This window comes from Psittacula echo (genome assembly GCF_963264785.1).
Source record: "Psittacula echo genome assembly, chromosome: 11".
In the NCBI taxonomy this organism is placed as follows: domain Eukaryota; kingdom Metazoa; phylum Chordata; class Aves; order Psittaciformes; family Psittacidae; genus Psittacula; species Psittacula echo.
Window position 1 is genome coordinate 6,084,939 of NC_137746.1, and position 21,763 is coordinate 6,106,701.

At 52.0% G+C, this 21,763-nt stretch overlaps 1 protein-coding gene across 6 annotated transcripts; it reads left to right on the forward strand.

The window, feature by feature from the left end:
- Nucleotides 1-1,134: 1,134 nt before the first annotated feature.
- TCOF1 (treacle ribosome biogenesis factor 1) lies at nt 1,135-21,605 on the forward strand. Of its 6 annotated transcripts, XM_080627227.1 has the most exons (18): nt 1,135-1,268; nt 1,710-1,765; nt 3,376-3,518; nt 4,191-4,297; nt 4,567-4,909; nt 5,708-5,802; nt 6,259-6,483; nt 7,109-7,378; nt 12,182-12,338; nt 12,502-12,662; nt 14,408-14,581; nt 15,070-15,304; nt 15,553-15,647; nt 16,387-16,624; nt 17,192-17,761; nt 19,723-19,823; nt 20,363-20,399; nt 20,836-21,605. In XM_080627227.1, exons 1-18 carry the CDS (start codon nt 1,158-1,160, stop codon nt 20,850-20,852), a joined length of 3,135 nt encoding a protein of 1,044 aa, XP_080483353.1. In that variant the 5' UTR covers nt 1,135-1,157; the 3' UTR covers nt 20,853-21,605. The 6 variants fall into 6 exon arrangements, with proteins under 6 accessions (XP_080483353.1, XP_080483352.1, XP_080483350.1 ...); XM_080627226.1 differs by having other exon boundaries at nt 4,194-4,297; nt 20,363-21,605; XM_080627224.1 differs by having other exon boundaries at nt 20,363-21,604.
- Nucleotides 21,606-21,763: the final 158 nt, after the last annotated feature.

Consider the following 21,763-nt stretch of genomic DNA (forward strand, 5'->3'; position numbering starts at 1 on the left):
AAAATACATCTAAATCTGTTCATCCACATAGCTGCAGCAGGCAGCGCCCTTTGTGGACCAAGGAGGCTGAATCTCCACCCAAGCTCACTATCAGAGGCCAGCTTTTCCAAGAGACACCCAACCTTCACTGCTCTGCCTCGCTCCAGGCTGCTTTTACCTGGCTCTTCCCCTCAGGTTAGAAGAACCAGGTCTCCAAACCAGGCCTTGCACCTCGGGTCGTCTCAGAGTATCAGCAGTCACTCTGGGACACAGCCCTGGGCCAGCCACCCCGCTGTGGCGTGTGCTGTGGCCATATGAACACGGAGCATCAATGGCTGCTTGTGCCAGCCCCAGCCAGGGCTGTGATTCATTTCACAGGAGCTGTAAAGCTGCCACCCGGGCAGTGGCTCTGCAGCTCTGGGTGATGCCGGTGTCAAAGGCACAAGAGCCAGCTGGAGCCGGGCCAGGTTTATATTTAATCTTGCCTATAAATACAAATAAAGGGCCTGTATCTCAGCGAGCGATGGGCGCGCCATGGACGTTACTGAACCTCCCAAAAATAAACCCCTACCGAAGCGAAGGGAGCCAGGTTGTTCCTGGAGAGTGTCAGTGTGGAGCACGGTGGTGACGGCGCAGCCCCTTTCCAGCAGCTGCTCTGCATCAGCAACTCCTTGTCCCTCTCTTAATTTGCTTGGTTTAGCCCCAGAATTGCCTGAGCGGCTCAATATTCCCCCAGCACTACGTCAGCCTTGAGAGAGTGTGGTAAGAGTGAAGCCTCTGCCTTCAGAGCAGGAAAACTGAGTGGATGTCACAGACCCGTGAATTACAGCCTGGGTTGGGTTGACGGGACCTTAAAGCTCATTCAGTTCCAGCCGCTGCCACGGGCAGGGGCAACTTCCATTAGAGCAGCTTGCTCCAAGCCCCGTCCAACCTGGCCTTGAACACTGCCAGGGCTGGGTCTGAAGTAACCACAGCCCTTCCCACCCCGTTCTTAGCGGCCTGTCCCCCGTTATCCTTCTCTTATCCCCCCCTGCCCACCGCGGACGCAGCTATAGACCCGCCATGCTATGCCCCCATCCTCATCCTGCCCACCCCGCACTACAACTCCCATCGGGCAGCGCGGCGGAAGCGGCTGTGACGCGACGGGCACGCTGCACGCGGGGCCCGCAGGCCGCGCCATGGCGGCGGACAGGCGCGGGGCCCTGGAGCTGCTCGCCCTTATCCACCAGCACCTGCTCCGTGCCGGGTTCGCCCGGGCGGCCCGAGAGCTGCAGGCGCAGACCGGGCAGGTAACCCGCACCGGGGGCACCCGCACAGGGGGTGAGGGGAGTAACGGCCTTCGGAGGGCCCGGGTCCCCTTTCCTCCGTCACCGGTCCCGGTCCCGCTTTGCTCCCTCGCTGCTGAGGCTGGGCGCGCCCTGGGCCCTCAGCTCTGTGCCGCTTCCCGCTGCGCCACGCTGGACCCACGTGTTGTCCCGGCCCCGAGTGGCTTCCGGGGAGACGGCTGAGGCCGGCAGCCCGCCAGTTAGAGCCGTCCCGAACACGTGTTGGGCAGAGGAGGTTCTGCCGGTGCTGCCCAGGGAGGCGGCTCCCGGAGCAGCGGGGTGTTACTGGGAGGGTATGTGCGGGGCATGGTTCCGTTATCCTGGGGATGCTGGAGGAGCCGCTGCTGTCTGGTGTCAGCCTGAGCCGGGGCTGATGCCTGACTCGTGTTCCCTCTGCTTTCACAGAAGCTGCTCCCTTCCCTCTCGGCCTCTCTCGAGGACATCTTTACCCACTGGGAAAAGTAAGTCGAAGGGGGACATGCCGATCGAACAAATTCCAGGCTGTGTTAATGTCCAGATTGCATGGCATGTGTGAGCTTTATCTGCTAGAATTTTCTGTTGTTAGAGTATTTTGGATGATAATCGTGCTCAGCAGTCTGAGCTTGGGGATAAGTTGTTATACTCTAGTTTTGAGCAGCTGATGCTGTTCTTGCTGGTTGAGGTTAATACTGGAGTATTGCGGGGCTCAGAATCATGCTTTACTGGCAGAAATCTTTCTCCCAGTTCTGTTTCACTTTGTTTTAAAGCCACGTGCTTTGCAGGAGTGTTGACCCAAGAGCAGGAAATTAGAGCAGATACTGAAATGCCAAAGTTCTTACAGGATCTTAAACCTTGTCATAGATCATGTATCTACTGACTCAGAGGAAGTCTCTTGGTTTCAAGTCCTTACATACTCAGCCCAGCACCTTCCTGTGTAGTTATTCCAGTGAGTACCCCATGTGAAGGTCTGCAGCACCTCCCCTGTGGGGTGCAGTGACATTTGCACCCACCCTGTGCGCCGCTGGCTTTGGTCTGACACTGGTGACAGCCACAGAGCTGGGTTATCTGGAGCTGGGCTTCTGTGCCTGTACTGACAAGCGCTGGAGTGAAGGTGCTCCTCAGAGCAGCCATGGCAGCAGCCTCAGGAAGTGGGTGTTTGCTTCAAAGGTGTCTTTTGCTAGAACACCTCGTGCCTTGGTGCAGCCCCAGCTCTTGTGTCTCCATGGTTTTGTTGAGCAGGAGAAAAACTGGATCTAGGTGAGGATGTAGCAGTGCAGAAACAGGCTTGCAGTTCCTCCCTCTAACAAGTGCCTTGGGGCCCTGCTGTTTGTCCTCATGCAGTATCCCTGAGCCCCTGGTCATCCACAACAGATTCTCACAGTAGTCCCTGTTGTGTTATCAGCTGCTGCTGAATCAGGAAGAGTTTGTAGGGGCAGAGCTGCATGTGTGGCTTGCCCTGTTCTTTTAAATTGTTATAGTAGTGAACAGGACTTTGTAACAGCAAATGTGCCCTTGGCTTTGCCTGCTTGCAAAAACCTTGCTGTTACAGCTCTGCTACTAAAACACTGATAAGCACAGTCTTTACTGGCCAAATTGTTAAACTAATCCTGTTCCTAAATCAAATGAAGAAATAGAATAAGGCTTTTACAGCCTTCAGACTCACTTCTCTTGGCCTTGTGGCATACCAAGACATGTTTGGCGTTCATTGTCCTAACCCTGGGGTTGCACTTACTGTCTGGCTGTAGCTGCCTCCTGGAGAAGGAATTTGTCCTGTACCAGAACCAGCCTGACCATACACATTTTTACTTCTCTGATGAAGGGTGAAAGAGTCTGCTTAGGACACAGGAGAAAACATGTACAGTATCTCCTCTGAGTACTGCAGGGATATGTTGCTTTCAGGGGTTGCCTGAGGAAGACTGGAGTTGTTCCTTGCAGATTAGAGAAGTATTTCTCCCACCCCTTTAGGAGCTGTAGAGGAATGACACTGATTGTCCTTAGGCTGCAGTCTGACCCGAGAGTAGGTGTATAATTGCATTTTATTCTTTTTAAGACACTTTTTTTCCCCATTCTGATGCAAATTCTGTTCCTTCAGAACTCCCTCAAATTCCAGGAGAAGAAAGGTGAGTGATGAGGAAGAAGCCATCCCAGAAAAGATCAGAGTTCCTGATCCCGTGAGCAGCTCTGAGAGCTCAGACAAAGAAGAGGATGAGAAAGAGAAGGCAAAAGCTGCAAATGGTAGGAGCGTTTCACCTCCCTGGCACTGACAGAGTGGATCAGAGGCTTGTGTAGGAACAGCTGGACTTGCTTGGATAGAGAAAATGCTTATAAAGTGGTGGCTATTCCCTTGTGTTTAACTAGCTTAGCACCTCCTTGCCATGTGGAGTTTCTGGGAGCACAGATGTCTGCTCAAGCTAGGAGAAATCTGTTGCAATTCACTGGGGAGGGATGGGTGTTGTTGCTTGGATGAAGCCTCAGGAACCTAATGCTGCCCACGGTGGGGCACCTTCTAGTTGGTCTCAGGTGTTTGTGGGCCAGGAAAGGCGGGCCTGATTGATGGATGAAGGAAGAACTTATTAGTTGGAAAGCCTCTGTCTAGAGGTTGGAATAGATCCCTGGTTTAGCTGATGTGGCTCATGTAGTGTAACAAAACCCCATGTATCTGGTATGTTTTGGCTTGGTCTCACCTGCTGTAGACCAGTCCTTGGGAACATTCAGATCTGGGCAGGTTCCTTGTCGTGGTAGTGGGAAGGATGGGGTGGAGGAGAGAAACACTTGCCTGTTGCAAGGACAGTGGTGGTGGTGTTGGGGTAGATGTGGAGATGGGACCCTGCCCTCCCTGCTAACCAGAGGCCATCCTGATGCGAGAGGTGCACTCACAGGATGTCTCTGTGGCTCTCTCCCATTCAGTAGTCGGCCTTCCCCTGGCCACCAACTCGGGAGTGAATGTAGAAAGCAGTGAAGAGGATGACTCCTCATCAGAAGAGGAGACACCAGCTGGAAAAGGTGCAGTTGTGGTAAGGCAATTCTCTTGGCTTTGAAGGCTGACAGTACTCTGGAGTCAGGACTATCCCAGGCTCATTAGGATGTGTAGAATTGTGGGCTGGAATTCGTATTTAAATGACCCTCCTACACTGACATAATGCTTCTATTAGATCTGTGCCCCAGATGCTTCCCTAAAGAGCTCTATGGCTTTCCTGGCTGTCAGGTTGTTCTTTAAGATATGTTGCATCCAGCTTAGCCCCTCCTCTGTTTACAGGCTTCTAATTTCTTTTGTTCCCTGTAGGTGCCACCAGCTGTGGTGAGTGGCAAAGCTGCCACCAACTCCCTGCACTCTCCAAACACACCCACTGCCCTGGCAGGCAAAGCAGCCGTGCCCTCTGCTGCAAGCAGAACTGTGGTCTCAAACAAGCAGCAGCCCAATGCACCAGCTGCATCACCAGCCAAGCCTGGGCAGAAACTGCCTGGTCCTGGGAAGCCTGGGCATGCCACAACAGCCACGACCACAGTAGGTCAAAGCAAAGCACCAGTATCGACCAAAGCACCAGAAAGCTCCAGCAGCAGCTCCTCATCAGAGAGTGATGAGGAAGAAGAGACAGCGGCTGCAAAGGGCCCAGCTCCCAGAGTGGGTAAGGAGCCAGCAGAGTGTGGTAGATGCATGTGTGCTCCAGCTCCAGCATGGAATCAGGTCTGAGCTGTGCTTTCAGCTTGTGCCTTTCAGCTCCCGTGCTGGAAAGCTCAGAGCGATGCTTGCTCCTAGGGGAGGCTGTGAGAATACTGCAGAAGAGCCAGCTCCGGAGCTCTGTGGGATGAAGCCAGCATGCCTGCTCCCATTTCAAGCAGCAGATTCTGTGCTGAGATGTCCGTCTGGCAGCACCCAGCACTATAGGGTTGGAGATAAAAGCATAGCATATCTGGAGGAGACGCAGTACTAACACTGCAGATGCTTTGAGCTTTTTGGAAGGGCACTGCAGCATCTCCTCTTTATATTCCCACTTGTAAAGCGATTGCTTTTCAGTTTTGAGGTCTTTAGGGAAATCTTACTGCTTTGCAGTGTGTGTGTTGGGGGAAGCTCTGAAAATGGTCCTTCTCTTGGCTCTTTTCCAGAGGAGCTCCAGCCATGTTAGGTACCTCTGCAGGGAGCTGTGTGTGGCTGGGCAGCTCCTGTAGGGTCAGAGGATGGCCAGGAAGGATTTCCCATCTTTGCCTGCACTGAGGGGAGGTGTTTGTGGACCAGTGTTGGTCTGGAGAAGCTGTTCCCAGCAGGCCACTGATGCTTTCAGCAGGGCTAGGCCCTCTTCCCTGCAAATCCCCGTAGTTCTCTCTGTGTCTTGTTTTGTTTTCCTGACTTCAAAAGCTACATTAGCATCATGCTCGGGGAGCTCAGAGCAGGCAGCAGCTGTGACATCTCCTTGCTTGTGTTTCAGAGGCAAAGCAGGCAGCTGGGGCTGCTGAGAGCAGCAGTGAGGAATCAAGTGATGAGACATCCTCCGAGGAGGAGCTTGCAACTCCAGTGGTCCAGGTAACTTCTCCAGGCCAGGTTCCTTGTCTCCAGGAAATCGCTTCCCTTCCCTTGAAGTAGAGAGGAAATGCTGCAATGCTGTATTCTGACAACACCCCCTTCCCTGGGTGTGTGAGATCTCCAAAGCCAAAGAAACATGCTGTGTGGCTGAGAGTCCCACTAACCCCTGCCAGCATCAACCATTCTATCCCCATTCCTCTTAGTGCGTGAAGTTGAGGGTGATCATTTGGTCTGTAGGAGGTGATTGGTGTGCAACTCCACAGATATAGTCAGGCAATCCATGGAGAAAGTGGTTTGCTTCAGATACACCCCAGGCTGTGGATCTGAACAAGCCTGTCCTGGTAAAATTATCGAGGTAGCCTCCTTTAAAACAGATTCCATGCAGTTACAACTCTCAATGGGTTTCTTCTGAGATGTTAACTGGCTGTGATTCCCTTTTGTTCCCCCTGTTCCCAGGCAAAAACAGCTGTGAAAACAGTGCTGGTTAATGCAGGGCCTGTGAAAAGTGTACCAGCTACTCCAGCATCCCTCAAGAGGAATGCAGTGCGGCAGACAGCAGTGGCACCAACCCAGGCCAAACCTGCACCCACAACGGTTTCTGGGGCTGCAAAGCCCGGTGACACATCAGAGAGCAGCGACTCATCAGACAGTGAAGATGAGGAACTTCCATCGGTAACCCAGGTGCGTCTGTCTGAGCTCTTGCTTCTCCTTGCATGCCCCTCCAAGGCTAGAAATTACAGTGAAAAGGAATTGTAAATGCATGTAGTGTGTAGCAAGGTCATACTGGGGTGGGAGGCAAGAGGCAGGGGATGTTTAAAGGCACCTTGATGTCTTTGAGTTCTATTCAAGCCATTGTTCCCTTCTTAAAAATAATAACAAAAAAAATCCATCAGTACTTTTAAATAAAAAAGCCACAGCAATTCTTTTGCCGCCTGAAGAGGCAAATTGTCCTGGTTGAATTTGCCTCCCAGCTGTAAATTGCAATAAATAGTGTCTAATTTGTCAAAGTGAAGCACAGCTCAGCTTCCCCACTGTGGAGAGTGCAATGTGCCGCAGTGCACCTCACTGGAGGGAACTGGTAGTATCACAGGCTGATGGAGAATTCCTGCTCCTGCTTTCTCATCTTGGGAGACCATCCCTGCATAGCTAGATGAAAGGATGCCTTGTGTCCTGCCAGTTGCTGATCTTCCTTTAACATTCACCTGTCCCAGGGGGCTCTGAAATCTCTTCCCTTGATTACAGTGTGTGCAAAATGTATTATGCTGCTGTGATATTTGCCTTCTTTCACTGTTCTTGTCTTGTCCAGACAAAGCCACCTCCAAAATCCTCCCAAGCTGTCCCATCCCCAGTGAAACCTACAACAGCAGCATTGCTCTCCGGCAAAGCAGCTCCAGCAAAAACACTTCCCCTCTCCCAAGGAAAGCCAGCACCAAAGCCAGGTGTGCCAAAGCAGGTCAAAACCACACTGGGAAGGACTGCTGCTCCCACAAAGCCTGCTGAAAGTGCAAAGCCAGTGGAGAGCTCTGACTCCTCAGGCAGCGAAGAGGAGGATTATCCTGTGCCTGTCAGCCAGAAGGTAGGTAATACTGTGTTCAACTCAGTGCCAAGGGATGGGATATGCAAAAAAAATTGTTTATCCCTTAAAACGATGCTACTGATCTCCTTGAAACACCAGCAGCATGTTGTATCTCTGTCCCTATGTTGTATCTCTGTCCCTCAGAGAGGAAGATCTTTCTTTCTACTTGGAAACTAGGGGAGGGGGTGTAACCTTTTAGATACCAACTGTTTCACTCATGCTTTGCTCCTCAGAATGCCCCTCTGTAACCCTTGTGTGTGCGGTCACAGACAGCTTGGTCTTGGCTCTCCTGTGAGGATTTGTTTAGGACCTCTCTTGAGAGAAGGACTATGAACTTAGTCTGAACTCAGGTGGCTGAACTTATAAAGAAGCAAATCCCTTTCTGAGAGCACCCTCAGGCATGTTGTACAGAGACCTTCTGCCTTGACTCTGAGCTGCAGGGCCCTGCAGAAACTGCCCTGAGAGCAGCATTTTGGAGATGGCAGCTATTATCTGCAAGGGAGGAAGGGAAGCCGGGGGCAGAGGCTCACGTGTCCTAGCAAGGAGGCTCTTTGTCAGCACATCCTTTCACTATTGACAGGCAGGAGTCAGAGAGGCTCTGCATTTTTGTCTTCATAGCCTTGGTCTGCTAAGGTGGGTGGAGGGGGATGGATCTCTAACAGTTGGCTCTGTGCTGCTCTCTTCCTGCGTGATTCTATGTGAAGATTCAGTTTTGGGTGGCAGGAGCAGCTATTCTGATAGCTGTGCCATGGGGTCCTGCTGCAAGACTATCAAGACTCATCCATGTTAGAGTTCTAGGTGAAGGATGTGCTGGGGTAGGTTTGTTTCTCCCAGGTGTTGATTGGAAGCTGGCAGCAGCAGGTAGCTGTCTTGCCAATGGTTATTTAACCACTTCAGCATCTTCCCTCTTGCAGACTGGTGATTACCTCTCAACAGCCACAGTCAGCAAGGAAGAGCTTGTCATCAAGGAAGCTCTATTTTTGCCAAACAGACTGTTTCTTCACATATCAGTAGCCTACAGGCAGAGACCACGAGTGAAGCCTGAAGATAAACCATTAGGCTTAGCTGTGTCCACAGTCCTGTCCTCCTAGTCAAACTCTTCTTAGCTCATCCTCACCATCTGCTACTTGGGCATATGCTAACCACTGACTTACTGTATCCTGCAACTTCCTCTGGCTTCTGTGCAAGATCCAAACAGATACAGAGCGTTGGAAGCTGCTTCATCTTTCCCTGTGGGGGTGGATTAGCACAATTAAAATGAACATCATGCTTAAATTGAACTGCTTAATTGGTATGTTTACCCCTGAAGATTCAGGAATATTTAGTCAAAGAAGTTGACAAGGTGTTTGCTTATTTGGGGATGGGGAAGGATGGTGATGGGGCACAGTCTATATTGATCTTAAGGATGCTGTGAGCTCCTTTTCTTTTGGAACTGCTAATTCTGATCTGCTTCCTCTTTCCTGAATGTTTTGGTTCAAAGATGGCACTCAAGTCCCCTATGGACAGGCTTCAGCTTCTGCTTACCAGGCCTGGGCATGAGATGCACATGTGTGTTTGGAACCTGTGTCTTTCTTTAGCATCTCAGGAAAACCTGTGCAGGCTGCACTGGTGGAAGCTGTGCCTGCAAGTCTTTATCTTGGACCACAGGCCAAATCTCACACCAGATGGAGAGGCTGTTTCCCTTCCTGAGCCCTGTCCTTGCTCCTGTGCAGATGACAGTTGTACCTCTGCTGTGTTGTGACACAGCTGAGATACTGGTCCTGGTGGTGATACCGTGGTGGTGCACAGGCAGCAATGGAGTGTGATTGTTACAGCGTGCTCAGCACACGTGGCTCAGTGTTGTTTCCCCTCTTGTCATGCAGCACTGCATGATGTAAATGGACCCAGTGGAGTGGCAGATGGGTTGTGCGGGCGCTGAGTCACTGTACTGAGCCACAGGCAGCTCAGGGGGCTGGAGAGGGAGCAGGAAAAATGATTTCCTCATGACTTTCCTTCTCCCTGAGTTACTTCAGTACCTGTGGCTCTTGTCTGCCTGTGTTATCTGCTCCCTGGACTCAAACTTAAAGAGGAGATTTAGGTTGGGTATAAGGAAGAAGCTCTCCCCTGTGAGGGTGTTGAGGCGCTGGCACAGGGTGCCCAGAGAAGCTGTGGCTGCCCCATCCCTGGCAGTGTTCAAGGCCAGGTTGGACACAGGGGCTTGGAGCAACCTGCTCTAGCGGAAGGTGTCCCTGCCTGAGCAGGAGGTTGAAGCTGAATGAGCTTTAAGGTCCCCTCCAACACAAATTCTATGAACTCAGCCATGCTGCTGGCTGTAATGAATGGGATCCTAGCTGAGAGCTGTTTTCCACTCATGACTGAGAGACAAAACAGAGTATGTTTTTGTCAGTGTGTTCAGTAGAGTTATATATGTTTATGGGAAAAGGCAGGAAAACATAAAGGTGCAGTTGTCTTTTGACCTTGACAGCAGGGAGATCATGAGATCCTGCACAGCCCCACGAGTAAATGAGCTGGCATAAAGCCGACTGTTTTTTCTAGGGGTATAAAAGCAGGATCCTCTTGTAGCCAAATCCAGAGCCTGACCTATAGGTGGATGCACCGCATGGGAATTTTCCCAGTTACCTGAAACTCCTGGCATCAGCTGCAGCAGGGCTTCCCAGCTTGAAGTGTGGGCCTGGGTGATGATTTGGTGGTAATTAGTGACGTGTTTCTTCTTAATCTCTGTTCTCTCTATGCAGTAATGATTTGATACATTGCTAATTTTCCTCTGTGCTTTACTTATATCTCTCTGATTTGCTTTATTGTCCTTACTCACTACATACAGAGAGATAGATACTTGATTCGCTTTAGTGTGCTTGTCTATTAAACTGCATGTTACACATGGTGGTTTTGTTGATGCCTGTCAGCGGAACACTGGCCTGATCCCACCTGGGGCCATGCCATAGGACGTGACGGCTGTCAGTCATCTGACAGTGACCAAGATGAGGTGGATGGAGGGACCTTGGCCTCCCCCCTGGAAGATCTGAGGAGTCCCAAGGCTGTATAAAGCTCATAGTGGTTTCTCTGTGGATGCTGTTATGTTTTTCTGTGTCGGGATGCCTCTGTACAGCAGCTCTTTCCCAATCTCTTGCTAAGTTAGGAAATGAAGCAGCCCTTATGCCTTGCATCCAGGTAGAGGGAGAAGCCAATCCCATTGCTATGAAGGTCTTAAAAGTGAGTGAGTGGGCTCTGATCCCTGTACACTTCTCCCTTGCACAGCAGTGCTTGGGACGAGAGGGAGGGAAGCTCAAGCGTGTGAATTCTTGTGTCTGCTTCAAGTAGTTCTCTCTCTTCAGCACTGCAAATCTGGCCTCTCTCCTGGAGCTAGTGACTCACTGGTATCAAAACAAAACAGACAAGTGAGGTTTGCAGTCCCCCCCTCCAAAGTGCTAGTGGAGGTTTCTGTCTCTCTAAGCAGAGTCAAAATGTGCTTGGCTTGTTCAGAGAGCTGTTCTGTAATGGGATAAACATGCAGATGCTGTTGTCTGTTTAGTGTTTGGCTTGGAGATGATAAACACTGCCCCAGTGGCAGCCCTTGGTAGGGCTGTGCCAGGAAGCACAGGAAGATCTGTCCTCCCGGGAAGCTCCTTGGCTGGTGCTCTCAGATGCTGGCCAGGAGCAGCCCCCGGCTGAGCTGGCACTGCTGAAGTGCTCCTGGACCTCTGCTGTGGGCTGAGAGGGAATGGCTGTGTCGGGAGAGGGGGTGGCATGGGCCATGCAGCCAGGCGGGAATCTCTCACCTTGCAGGAGTGTCGTGGCTGGAGGTGGAGCACTGGAGCGAGCTGCCATCATGTGGGGGTTGGATGGGGCCTGCCTGCCCTGGCAAGCATGGTGTACTGTTTGGCAGAGCAGCCCAGAGATGAGCCATGAGTGGAGTAAACTGAGTGGGTGCAGAGCACTGCTTGAATATCAGTGGTGGTGAAGTTCCCAGATCCCTCTGCCGCCACCAGTCCTCAGCAATGTGCAGAAGGGGGTGTCTGCTTCCTTTGGCCCAAGCCAAGGGAGGAGCTGGGAACAGATCCTCTCACCTGGCAATTGTGTATCTTGTGCTTTGATAGTCGTGGCTTCCCAGCACTGACACTGCTTGAGGCACTGGCTCGTGGCCTATTCTGGGACATCACAGTGTTGATGGGTGCTATAGAAAGGTACAACGCAAGTGAGTTGCAGAGTTTTGTTGTCTGGAGATGTCTCAGTTCTTAGACCTGTTGACAGGTCGGTTTCCAGGGTGGATACTGGTCTGTCTCTGCCTGCCCCCTGTGTTCCTAAGTGCTTGTCAGCCCTGTGTCTATGCTGAGCTCTCCAGCAGCTCTAGGATGGAGTTTCTCTCATACTGCCTCTGAATCTTGCAAGTGATTTAGCACAAGACTCCCCAGCTCCCACTAATTCTCCAAGCTGGGGGAAGGTCATGCTTAAATGATGATCTTGGGGTTGCAGTGCTTTTCCTGCCCTCAAGCTCCTGTTCAGACAGTGCCTCAGCCTCAATAAGGAATTGGTGTTATGAACCCTGTGTGCTCGTGAGATAAAACACACTTGTGCTTCCTGTTCAAAAGCATATTGCTAAAGGAGGAGGTATGTGTCTTCAGCAGCTCAGTTGAGGCAGTGCCTGAAGCCCCTTCCAATCTTGACAGGCCAGGGATGGAGTTAGTGTTAGTAACAGCTGTGTTAAGAGTAAAACAAAACCCAACTTGAGCTGAAACTGCATTTAAACTCCTGGACAATACCTACACTAATTCCCCATTTCTGGGCCTGTGTCTCTTTTTTGTTAAGAGGTTAACAGGACAGCCTGGGGCTGTTCCCAACCTGAGCCAGGCTCCTAAAGCAGTGGGAAGCACCTTGAAAAGCCAGACCTCAGAAAGTGGGAGCAGTGACACTTCTGACAGTGAAGAGGAGTCCCCTGCAGCACAGACACAGCCTCTGCAAGCTGGTAAGTCCCTGGTAGTGGCCGGGATCCCTCACCTGCATCCTTGTGGGTTTCCTTTTCTCCCCTGCATGTGGAATGGCCCAGCCTGGTGTGATAGCTCCTGCTCTGGTCAGCCATGGAGAACAACTCTTTCTGATGGTGACAATCTTTTATGCTTTCCTGGCAGTGAAAACCAATGCTGTGCCACAGCCAACAAGTGTTAAGAAGGCACCAGTTCCAGCAGCAGCACCAGCTCCAGCAGCAGCCCCAGCCCCTCTACCTGTGGAGAGCAGTGATGATTCCAGCAAGGAGTCAGATTCAGAGGAGGAAGTGGTGCCTGCTTCTCAGGTAAGGAGTTGCTGACCCATTGGGTGTGGGTCTCTGGACTCGTGAGGTGGTAGCTGGTGAGTGATGAGAGGTGCAGAGAGGAACCTTCCCGCTGGCTGGATCAGGTTTCCTTGGTGGCATCCCTGGGTCTCACTGACCTGGCTCTGGGCACATGTCTCGGCTGCAGCACGCTCACAGTATGAAGGAGCAGTGGAGGGTGCGAATGTTTGGGCAGGAGCATGAATAGAGGCACAAAGCCAGGCCTCCTTTAGGACTCTGTCCCCTTTGCCCTCCGCCAGAGAGTTAGGTTGGAAAAGCAGCCAAATCTTTGCAGGCAGAGTGTTCTCTTGAGCTGGGTAGCTCCAAGGCAACCTTCCCTCTGGTTCCTCCCAATCCCTTGGTTGTGTGGTGTGGCTGGAGCTCTCTGGACTCCCCCTCTACAGGACTAGGGAGGCTGCAAGGATCTTCCCTGTAGCAGTAGCACAGTGGCCCTGCTGCCTTTCAGCTGGAGGAGCCACGCTTCTGCCTTGGAGAAGGGAGGTGACCTTGTATCTGTGCCGAGGGCACTGCTATGTGTCGTGGAGCCAGTCCCAGCAATCTCACCTGAATCTCTTTGTGTCACATGTTTTTGTATCTCCATGCCAGTCCTGCAGAGCAGTGGCTGAGCTGCCTCACTGTGAAGCTGTCTTGGGTCTCTGCACTTCTGCTGCAGTTTGAGCCTGAGAAAGAAGCCATGTGGAGAAGCACTGACTGAGGAACGTGGCTGCTGTTCCTACATGGTGGTGGTTTGGCTGCTGCTCTGAGCCCAGGGCTTAGTGTCCAAGTGCTCTTCTTGTCCTGCACGTGTGTCCCCTGCCCAGCCAGCACCCTTGCTGAGAGATGCACTCCAGGAGACTTCCCGGTGTTTGCCTGATGCTGTGGCCAGGGGAAGGGCTGCTGGGCAGGCAGCCAGCCTGAGCAGTGCTTGATTAAAGCCTGTTTATAGGACGAAGCCTGTATAAAGTAATGCAGTTGCTGTAACTGGAGCTTGTAACTGGAGTGTGCAGGACTGCTGCGAGCTCACGTCGCAGTGACGGCTCTCAGCACAGCAGAGCATTGCCTTCCCTGCTGAAGGCCAGATGTTGTGTGAGGGAAATGTCAGCCCACAAAGGACCAGCTTGTCAGGGAGCTGGGGAGGAGGGAGGGCTGCTCACGTAGCCTTGCTTGTAGCACAAACCAGGAGGCTGAGCACTCCTTCATTGCTCCTACTCCCTCCTCTGCTGGCATTTGTGTCTTGGACTTGGTGTCAGTGTCTGATTTCCATGCCCCTGGCTCTTCTATTTTTAATCCCCCTTACATTTAGTGTGGAGGTTTCAAATGGGAGGCAACAAAATTGCTTCTTGTTAATGTGCTCTGTGCAATCTGTGGCTTGCTTGTGGACCTGAAGACGGATTTGCCTTGTGGTTGGTGTCTTTGTCTCTGTTGCCAATTAACTCTTACTGTGTGGTTTTTAGAGCGTAGGAAACATCCTGGAGTCCAAGTGGCCACTTTGCAAAGCAGGGTTTACAAAAGCAGTCTTGCTGGTGTTGCAGTGGATAGGGATCACATCATGTTTTGCCTGCCTGCCCTCAGGATGAGTGCCTTTGGGGCACTGAGCTAATGCAACAGCCTTGGTGCTGTGCTGAAAATGATGGAAGGGCTCAGGAGTTAGTGGTGGATTGGTCTCTTCTGTCTCTTTTCCCCTGCAAGTTGTGCTCTGTCCTCATTTTCTTTCTCACCTATCTTAGATTCTGCCCCAGCAGAACATCAAAGCAGCCAAGGTTTCCAGTGCAGTGGCTGCTAAGGCTAATGCCACGCTGCCACCACAGAAGGGGATAGAAGCACCTCCTGCCCCTCCAGTTATCAGAGTGTCCGAGAGCTCATGTAGCAGTTCCTCCGATGAAGAGGTGGTGGCAGAAAAGGTAATGACAGAGGAGACTGAATTGGGGAGCTTCCCTGAGGAGATGGGTCTGCTGGAGTCTGAGTCTGGTGCCTTGTCCCCAGCTGAGGGAATGTGTTTGTGGAGGGCGGGGAAAGGAGCTGCTCTGGTTTAACCACTTTTATCACACCATAAGGTAAGGCAGATGAGCAGAGGGTGGCCCTGGTACCTTTTGTGTTCCTGCCTCCCAGCTGCTGGTTGATTTCTTCCTTCTTTTCTGATAGCAGTGCCCTGTACAGTCAGGAGTTGTCTGCTTTGCCACAGCTGCCTGCTTCATCTCTGGGCCAGGGGAGATGGAGATTCTGTGCCCTGGATGAGAGATTCTTGGGCTGACCTTGACACAGACTGAAGCACTATTGCTGAAGAAGGGCTGAGGTGGTCACAGCCCAGAGCAGATGGGCTTGTTCTTATAGTTGATGGGCATGGGCAGTTATTCCTCCTTCCAGATGCATTTCATCTTTCTCTCTCTAGGTCCCCACTGCTTCTAGCCTAAAGCAAACGGTTCCTGTGGGAAAAGCTCCCCCAGGCAGTGCTGCCACACCACAGGCTGCTCCGCTCCTGGGAAGCCCCATGGCCAAGTCGAGGAAGCCAGCACAGCACACCAGCCTGAACCAGGCTGTGCCACCCACCCAGGCGGAGGAGCCCATGGGCAGCAGTTCCTCAGACAGCAGCGATGAGGAGGCACCCAAGCAACCCCCCAAGCCTGGTCAGTTCTCCCAAGAAGATGCTCTCAGTGCTGCTGGCCAGGCCAGGGTGGGGACAGTGTTTTGTTACCCTGTGGGAGGTGTGTCACCTTCACATAGTGCTTGAAGAGGAGTTCTTCCTCTCCAGCTTTGTAGGACACTGGTTTCTTTGGAGGCAGAAGGCCTTTTGGAGGCAATAACTGTGCTGGGAACGTGAGCTCAGCCCCAGGCAGCAGTGCTGGATTTAATGGGATGAACTCTGCTCCTTCAGCAGGCTCGCTGCAGAAACCAGGAGGGACCCAGACAGCCCACAGCTCCTCCTCGGAGTCCAGTGAGGAGGAGGAGGAGGAGGCAGCAACATCACAGGTATGGTAGCTGAGCAGGATGGGATCCTTTCAGGTCTTGCAACTGGCTCCTAAAAAGCACAGAGAGAGGATTGAATGCTGAGCCATAGCAAACAGGGTGCTGGGTGGGTTTGCCAGCACAGATATGGGGGTTCCCCAGTGCCGTGCTGTGAGCAGTGCCCTTTTGATGAGTGCAGAGAGGCTTTTGAACCTGGAATGCTTCCCCAGGCTGCAGGACCTTGGATCTGGGCTCATGGTGCCTTTCCTGGGGGAATGGCATGGGAGGAGGTGGTGCCTTGCAAGGGTTAATCCAGGAGAGCTGGTGTGCAGTGCCAATAGCAGCAGGATTTCTTTCTCCACATTTATTTGTAACTTAACCCGTGTCCAAGCCATTAAATTCCCTTTGTAAGTAACGTGCAGGGCGTGCAGCACATCTGCAGTGCATTAGCTGTGCATGGGTGCATGCTAATGGCCAGGAGCCTCCCCCAGGCCTCATTTACCAGGCAAGAACAAAGAGGAGAACCTCTGGCCATAAGCTCTTGCTGCTGTCAGCTCAGGCAGCGTCTGTCAGTGCTGGCCCCTCTCCTTCAGCCCTGGCCTCTCTGCAGGGTTGACTGAACAGTGCAGGATCTCTCTGTGGGTGGCCAAAGGTGGGCTCTTCACTTGGAGCATGGGAGCAATAGCAGCAGGGACAGATCTGAATGTCTGGTGTGTAGAAGGCTGCCCTGCTGTGACTCTTCAGTGTGTCTCTGCTGTTTCAGTCCCTCCTCACAGGCTATTTGGGCCCCTCCAGGACCCCAGCAACACCCCAGACACCAAAGACTGTTCCCCTCCAGCCTGTGGACAAAGCAGGGCAAGGGAAAGCAGCCGTGACTGCTGCCAACTCCCATGCCAGGGCCCCTGTGAAAGCAGGCCCAGCCAACAGCTCCAGCAGCGGCAGCAGTGACAGCAGTGACTCTGACACAGACGTGGACCAGGTGGTTACGAACCACAAAGCAGGTGGGTCTCCTTTGGCAAGGGCTGGAATCTGCCTGGCTGAGGAGCAAAGTGGTGCTGGCACAGGAGGGTGACACTGGGGCAGGGCCCTGCTCCCAGCATGTCTCCGCTGCAGAGCTCAGCAGTGTGGAGTGCTGCTGCCGTCTGCTGGCTTCCCCTGGCCACAGCACAGCCCTTTCTGCCTTGAATGCCGCTCTTGTGAGCCTCTGTGCTGTGTGCCTTGGCCTCTCCCAATCCTGCTTTAACTGCAATAATTAATGCAATTAATGGGAGTGAGTAGGGCTCTCCCTGACAGTGATACACACTGCATTGGTGTGCTGTGGTAGTGATGGCTTCTATGGAAGGTCCGACAGTCAAAGCTCTTGCAGCTATTGTCACCCACTTTCCTCACCGGATATTTGATTCCAGGATGAGATGCCTTTTCCTGACCCTGCTATAGCAGGATTTGCTTGTGAGGGGGAGGGCCAGATGCTCCTCTTCACATGCATGTTTCCATCCTCCAATAACCCTGTGGTCTATGTAAAGAATGCTCCCTGAGTTGTCTTCTCTCTCTTATCGATGTTTCTGCAGAGAACAGCTGTCCTCCTCCAGGGCAGGAAGCCACAGGAGCCTCCAACACAGAGAAGGTGGCAAGAAAAATGGAGCCAGATCATGCCAGCCTCAAGCCTTCCCCAGTCAAGAAAGCCCTGGCTGTAAAAGAGAATCATGTTGGGGCAAAAGGTGCACAAATGACCCCAGCATCATCTGCACCATTCTCCGTCCCACAGTCAGAGGAGTCAAGCTTGGGAATTGAAACCAAGATCGCCGGAGCCAAAGTTCCTTCAGTGCAAAACCCAGTGGAAGGGCTGGAGGGGAAGAAGAAGAAGAAAAAGGAGAAAAAAGAAAAGAAGGAAAAGAAGAAACCTTCCTCCACGGCAGACAAGGCTGTGAAAGCAGCGAAGAGCAAAGACAAAGAGAACAAGAAACAGAAAACGTCTCACAAGCGGAAACATCCAGAAGAGGATGGGGCTGTTGGGCAGCCCAAGGAGAAGAAGCGGAAAGTGCAAGCTAATGAAGAAATACCCAAAAAGAAAAAGAAGAAAGTAGCTGGTGAGCTGGGGAAGCTGCCAGGCAGCAAGGAAAAGAAAAAAGGAGCTAAAAGTAAGCATCTGGGGCTGCATTTGCTATAGGTTCTTGCGTTTGTGAGGAGCACCCACTTTCCCATTAGCTTCCTGTTTGCCTACTTCCCTTCTAGAATCATAGAATTGTTTAGGTTGGAAAAGACCTTTAAGATCATCAAGTCCAACTGTGAACCCAGCACTGCCAAGCCCACCACTAAACCATGTCCCCACGTGCCACATTTACACGTTATTTTTCCTAATATCAAGTCTAAACCTCCCCTGGCACAATTTGAGGCCATTTCCTCTTGTCCTATCGCTTGTTACCTGGGAGGAGAGACTGACCCCCACCTCATTACAGCCTCTTGTCAGGCAGTTGTAGGGAGTGATAAGGTCCCCCCTGAGCCTTCTCCAGACTGAACCCCCCAGGTCCCTCAGCAGTTCCCCATCACACTGTGCTCCAGGCCCTGCACCAGCTCCGTTGCCCTTCTCTGGCCCCACTCCAGCACCTCAATGTCTCTCTTGCATTGAGGGGCCCAGAACTAAACAGGATTCGATGTGCAGCCTCACCAGTGCCCAGCACAGGAAGGAGATCACTGCCCTGGCTCTTCTGGCCACACTATTTCTGATACAAGCCACGATGCTGTTGGCTTTCACGGCCACAAGCTGGCTCATATTCAGCCTGCTGTCAGCCAGCACCCCCAGGTCCGTTTACAATGGGCAGCTTTCCAGCCACTCTTGGCCCGCCTAAAGCCAATGCCAGGTTTTTAACACCTCACTTCAGTGTTTTTCTGCAGGCTCAGCATCAGGTTGTGTTGCAGACAGCAAGCTGGGCTCTCCTACCTCTGTTCTGGGAGAGGTGTTGCTGGTTGTAAGCCACAAGGGCTGTGTTCTGCCCACTGCACTCTGTGTGGTGCCTTGCTCTGTGTCTGCAATGCAGAACAGCTCTGCTAACCCAGCTCCCTGCCCTGGCTCCTCTCTGGCAAACACCACACCCTAACAGAGAGCTAGGATGCAGTGTGGCTGGGGATGGCAGGCAGAAGGTCTCTGCCACACTGTGAGCATGGCAGAAGCAGCCCAGTGTTCATGGGTGCAGGGCTTCGTGTTAGAGCTTCCTGAACACAGCCGCTTGCTGCCAGCCTCTTTAAAAGATCAGCCTTGAAGTCTGTGCTGTCATCTGCTGTGTCATCTACTGCTGTTCCCTGCGGGGTGACAGTGCCCCTTCCTGGCCCTGCCTGAGCACTGTCTGTGCTGCAACCTGGTGAGCAGCTCAGACAAGAGGTTTGACTCGAGGCTATTACTGCTGCTTTCAAATCTCTGAAGAAAGAGGAGGATTGTTCCATGCTCCTGCTTGCTGCTCCCAGTTAAGAGCATTTCCTGCCCCTCTTGCCTGCATCTGCTCTGTAATGCTGTTTGCTGCCCTAATGCAAAGGCAGTTTTCTTTTCTTTGCAGTGCAGACTGCATTTGCAAACCAGAGCTGGTTCAAAAGACAAAGAGATAGAATGGGTGGGCCAGATCTGCTGGGGTTTCTCTTCCACGCAGCCCTTCCTTTTGGAGGAGTACATTGTCCATCAGCTCTTGTGTGGGCTGTTGCCCCAGGTGAGCTGAGGCCTCTTGAAGCAGTTGTGCTGAGCTGAACCTTGTGTCCATCTGGTGTTAGCAGCTCTCCTGGCTCTGATTTCTGGTCCAGCTGCTCCAGCACTGAAGCGGTTGCTCAGAGGGGGTGGGCAGCAGGAGGTGGAAGGAATGGAATCCTGTGTAATTCTGTGCACACATGTGCGTGAATGGTGGGATCAAACCGTTCTAGACCAGAGGTGCTGGAGAAGCAGCCCTGGGTGAGCTGCTGTGTACCAGGGCCCTGCTGTCACCCAGCTACTGCCCTGTAAAGCTTGCTGAGGTTTGATCAGACACTTGGTGGAGATGTTCCTGCCAGTCTGTGCTCCATCTCAGAGCTCACAATACCAGAATCCTTCTCTTAATTGACTTTTCTTTCCCTCTCCCAGAAAAAAAGACTGGAAAAGAAAAGAAAAAGGGCAAAAAGGTGACTTCTGAAGGGGATCCTGTAGCAGATGGCTCTGCTGAGGTTCACAAGAAGAAGAAAAAGGTACGTGCAAGACCCTGAAGTGGGGTACCACAGGGAGAGCTGTTCTGAACTGCACTTGGGATGCTCATCCTAATAGCATGCCAGGCTGCAGAGGAACAGAGCTTTGCTGGCAATGCAGAGGAGGCTGCAGTTAATTGTGGCTATTCTTGAGACAACCCTGACCTTTAGCTGGTTGGGATTGGGGTGGCTCAAAGAAGGGCTTGTTCCTGTATTGCTCCCTCAGGAAAGACCCCTTTCCCTGGAAGGGTCAAACCCAGGGGCCATTCTGGTGGCAGAGAATCTGCCCAAGGTAGAAGTGCTGCTCTTCAACTCTATTCATGTAGTTTTCAGCAGAAACTGGACCTCTAAGCTTGGCAGGCTACTGCCTTCCATCCCAAGGGCTAGGAAAGGATGCAGAGGGACACTATAGGATGTTCTTTGTAATGGATATGTCCCTCTAGAGATGGTAGCCAAGAAGCCTCCATGGCTTGTGGCTTTGCTGTGTCCTTTAAATTTGTGGTGTGATGACACTAATTTATTTTATGCCCTTTTCTTTTTAGAAGAAGAAAACAGCCGAACCTGAAGGATTGCGAGAAGGTACCTGGCCTGTGGGGACTGTCAGTACCTCTGAATAGCAGTAGCCTTGGCCCAGGCTTGGGAAGACAGTGTGCCCTCTGAATGCTCACTGAGTCAGCCTGGCCTTAGGTCAGAGGGTCAGAGAGCGCCGCAATGTAAGGAAGGACACACAGCAGCGTGCTGGCTTCTCAGGATGTGTTTGACCTCAACTCTTTAGCTGCTGAGAACTGGATTTCCAGCCTGGACGTTGCTCTCCTCTGTCATCAGCAGAGATAAGCAGCCTCTGGCACTGTCTGTCTGCCCCTGCTGAGCACAGGGAGCTTGGAAAAGTAATGTGGAATAGATGGTGGTGTTGTAGGCACTTGGAAGTGGACCAGATGACTCTGCCTCACTCTGCTCAGCTGTAAGACTGTTCTCCTCCTCCCCATCCCTAACTCTTTAACTCCTCTCCCCAAAGGTACCGCATCCCTGTGATTAAGGATTTGTGGGTGAAGATCACACAGCAGAGAGGAAAAGGAAGCTCATCAGGAGAATTCCAGCCTTTTTTTTTTTTTTCTTTTTTTAAGAATAATTTATAACTTCTTTTAACTGTGACTGTTAGAGCAGAGCAGTGCAACTTGCTGCCTCCTCTTGCCCTGCTGGGGCCCAGAGACTTGTTTAGTGCCCCTCACTCACGATGGCTCACCTGTTGCACAAGAACTGAACCCAAGGAGGCAGTTTGACCGGAGCAGAGCCAGCTTGCATAAACTGCCTTCCTCCTCGTTGACCCCCATCACCTCTTCCTCATCACAGAGCTATATTTTTAAGAGAAACTTTTCCCTTTTTCTGTGCTTTTCCTCTCCCCTCCTGTGATTTGTGCTGTCCTTTTGCTACTATGGAAGAGAGCTCTTGGGTTTACTTTTTATTCCAACAATGATGGTTATTGTGTCCCTGGAGTTGCACTGAGCAGCTGTGTCCAGCAATTGCTCTTGGCCAAGATGGTGTCGTTTTATGTGGGTGGTTGGGTTTTTTATGGAATACAAAAATAAAGAAAAGCAGGAGATTCTGCTTCAGCTGGTGCAGGGGGAGGGAGGGGAGCAGGGCCCGGCAGCGCTGGGCTCAGCCATCACCCAAGGGTGCTGCAGGTACAGTAGCAGAGTCCAGCATCTGTCCAGGTTTGTAGGCATCACTTCATCCCCTGGGAACGATTGACTGCTCTCTGCCTGCTCCTAAGGACAAAAAAGTCTGTTGCTTCTCAACTTTGAACTCTGTGTTCTAGCACTGGTTTATGTGGGGGTTTTCATTACTGGTTGGCACATCAGCCAGCCTGCTGCTCCCCTGCATCTTGTATGAGATGTGCCTTCATTCCCAGCCATGGGGTTTAGGAGATGAGGAGCAAAGGGCTT

Excerpts from the sequence above, each read along its gene's own strand:
- TCOF1 (XM_080627224.1), top strand. The coding sequence starts at position 1,158 with ATGGCGGCGGACAGGCGCGGGGCCCTGGAGCTGCTCGCCCTTATCCAC. Across the intron at positions 4,910-5,707 it reads GGGCCCAGCTCCCAGAGTGG|AGGCAAAGCAGGCAGCTGGG; the intron begins GTAAGGAGCCAG and ends CTTGTGTTTCAG. Across the intron at positions 17,762-19,722 it reads AAAGAAAAAAGGAGCTAAAA|AAAAAAAGACTGGAAAAGAA; the intron begins GTAAGCATCTGG and ends TCCCTCTCCCAG.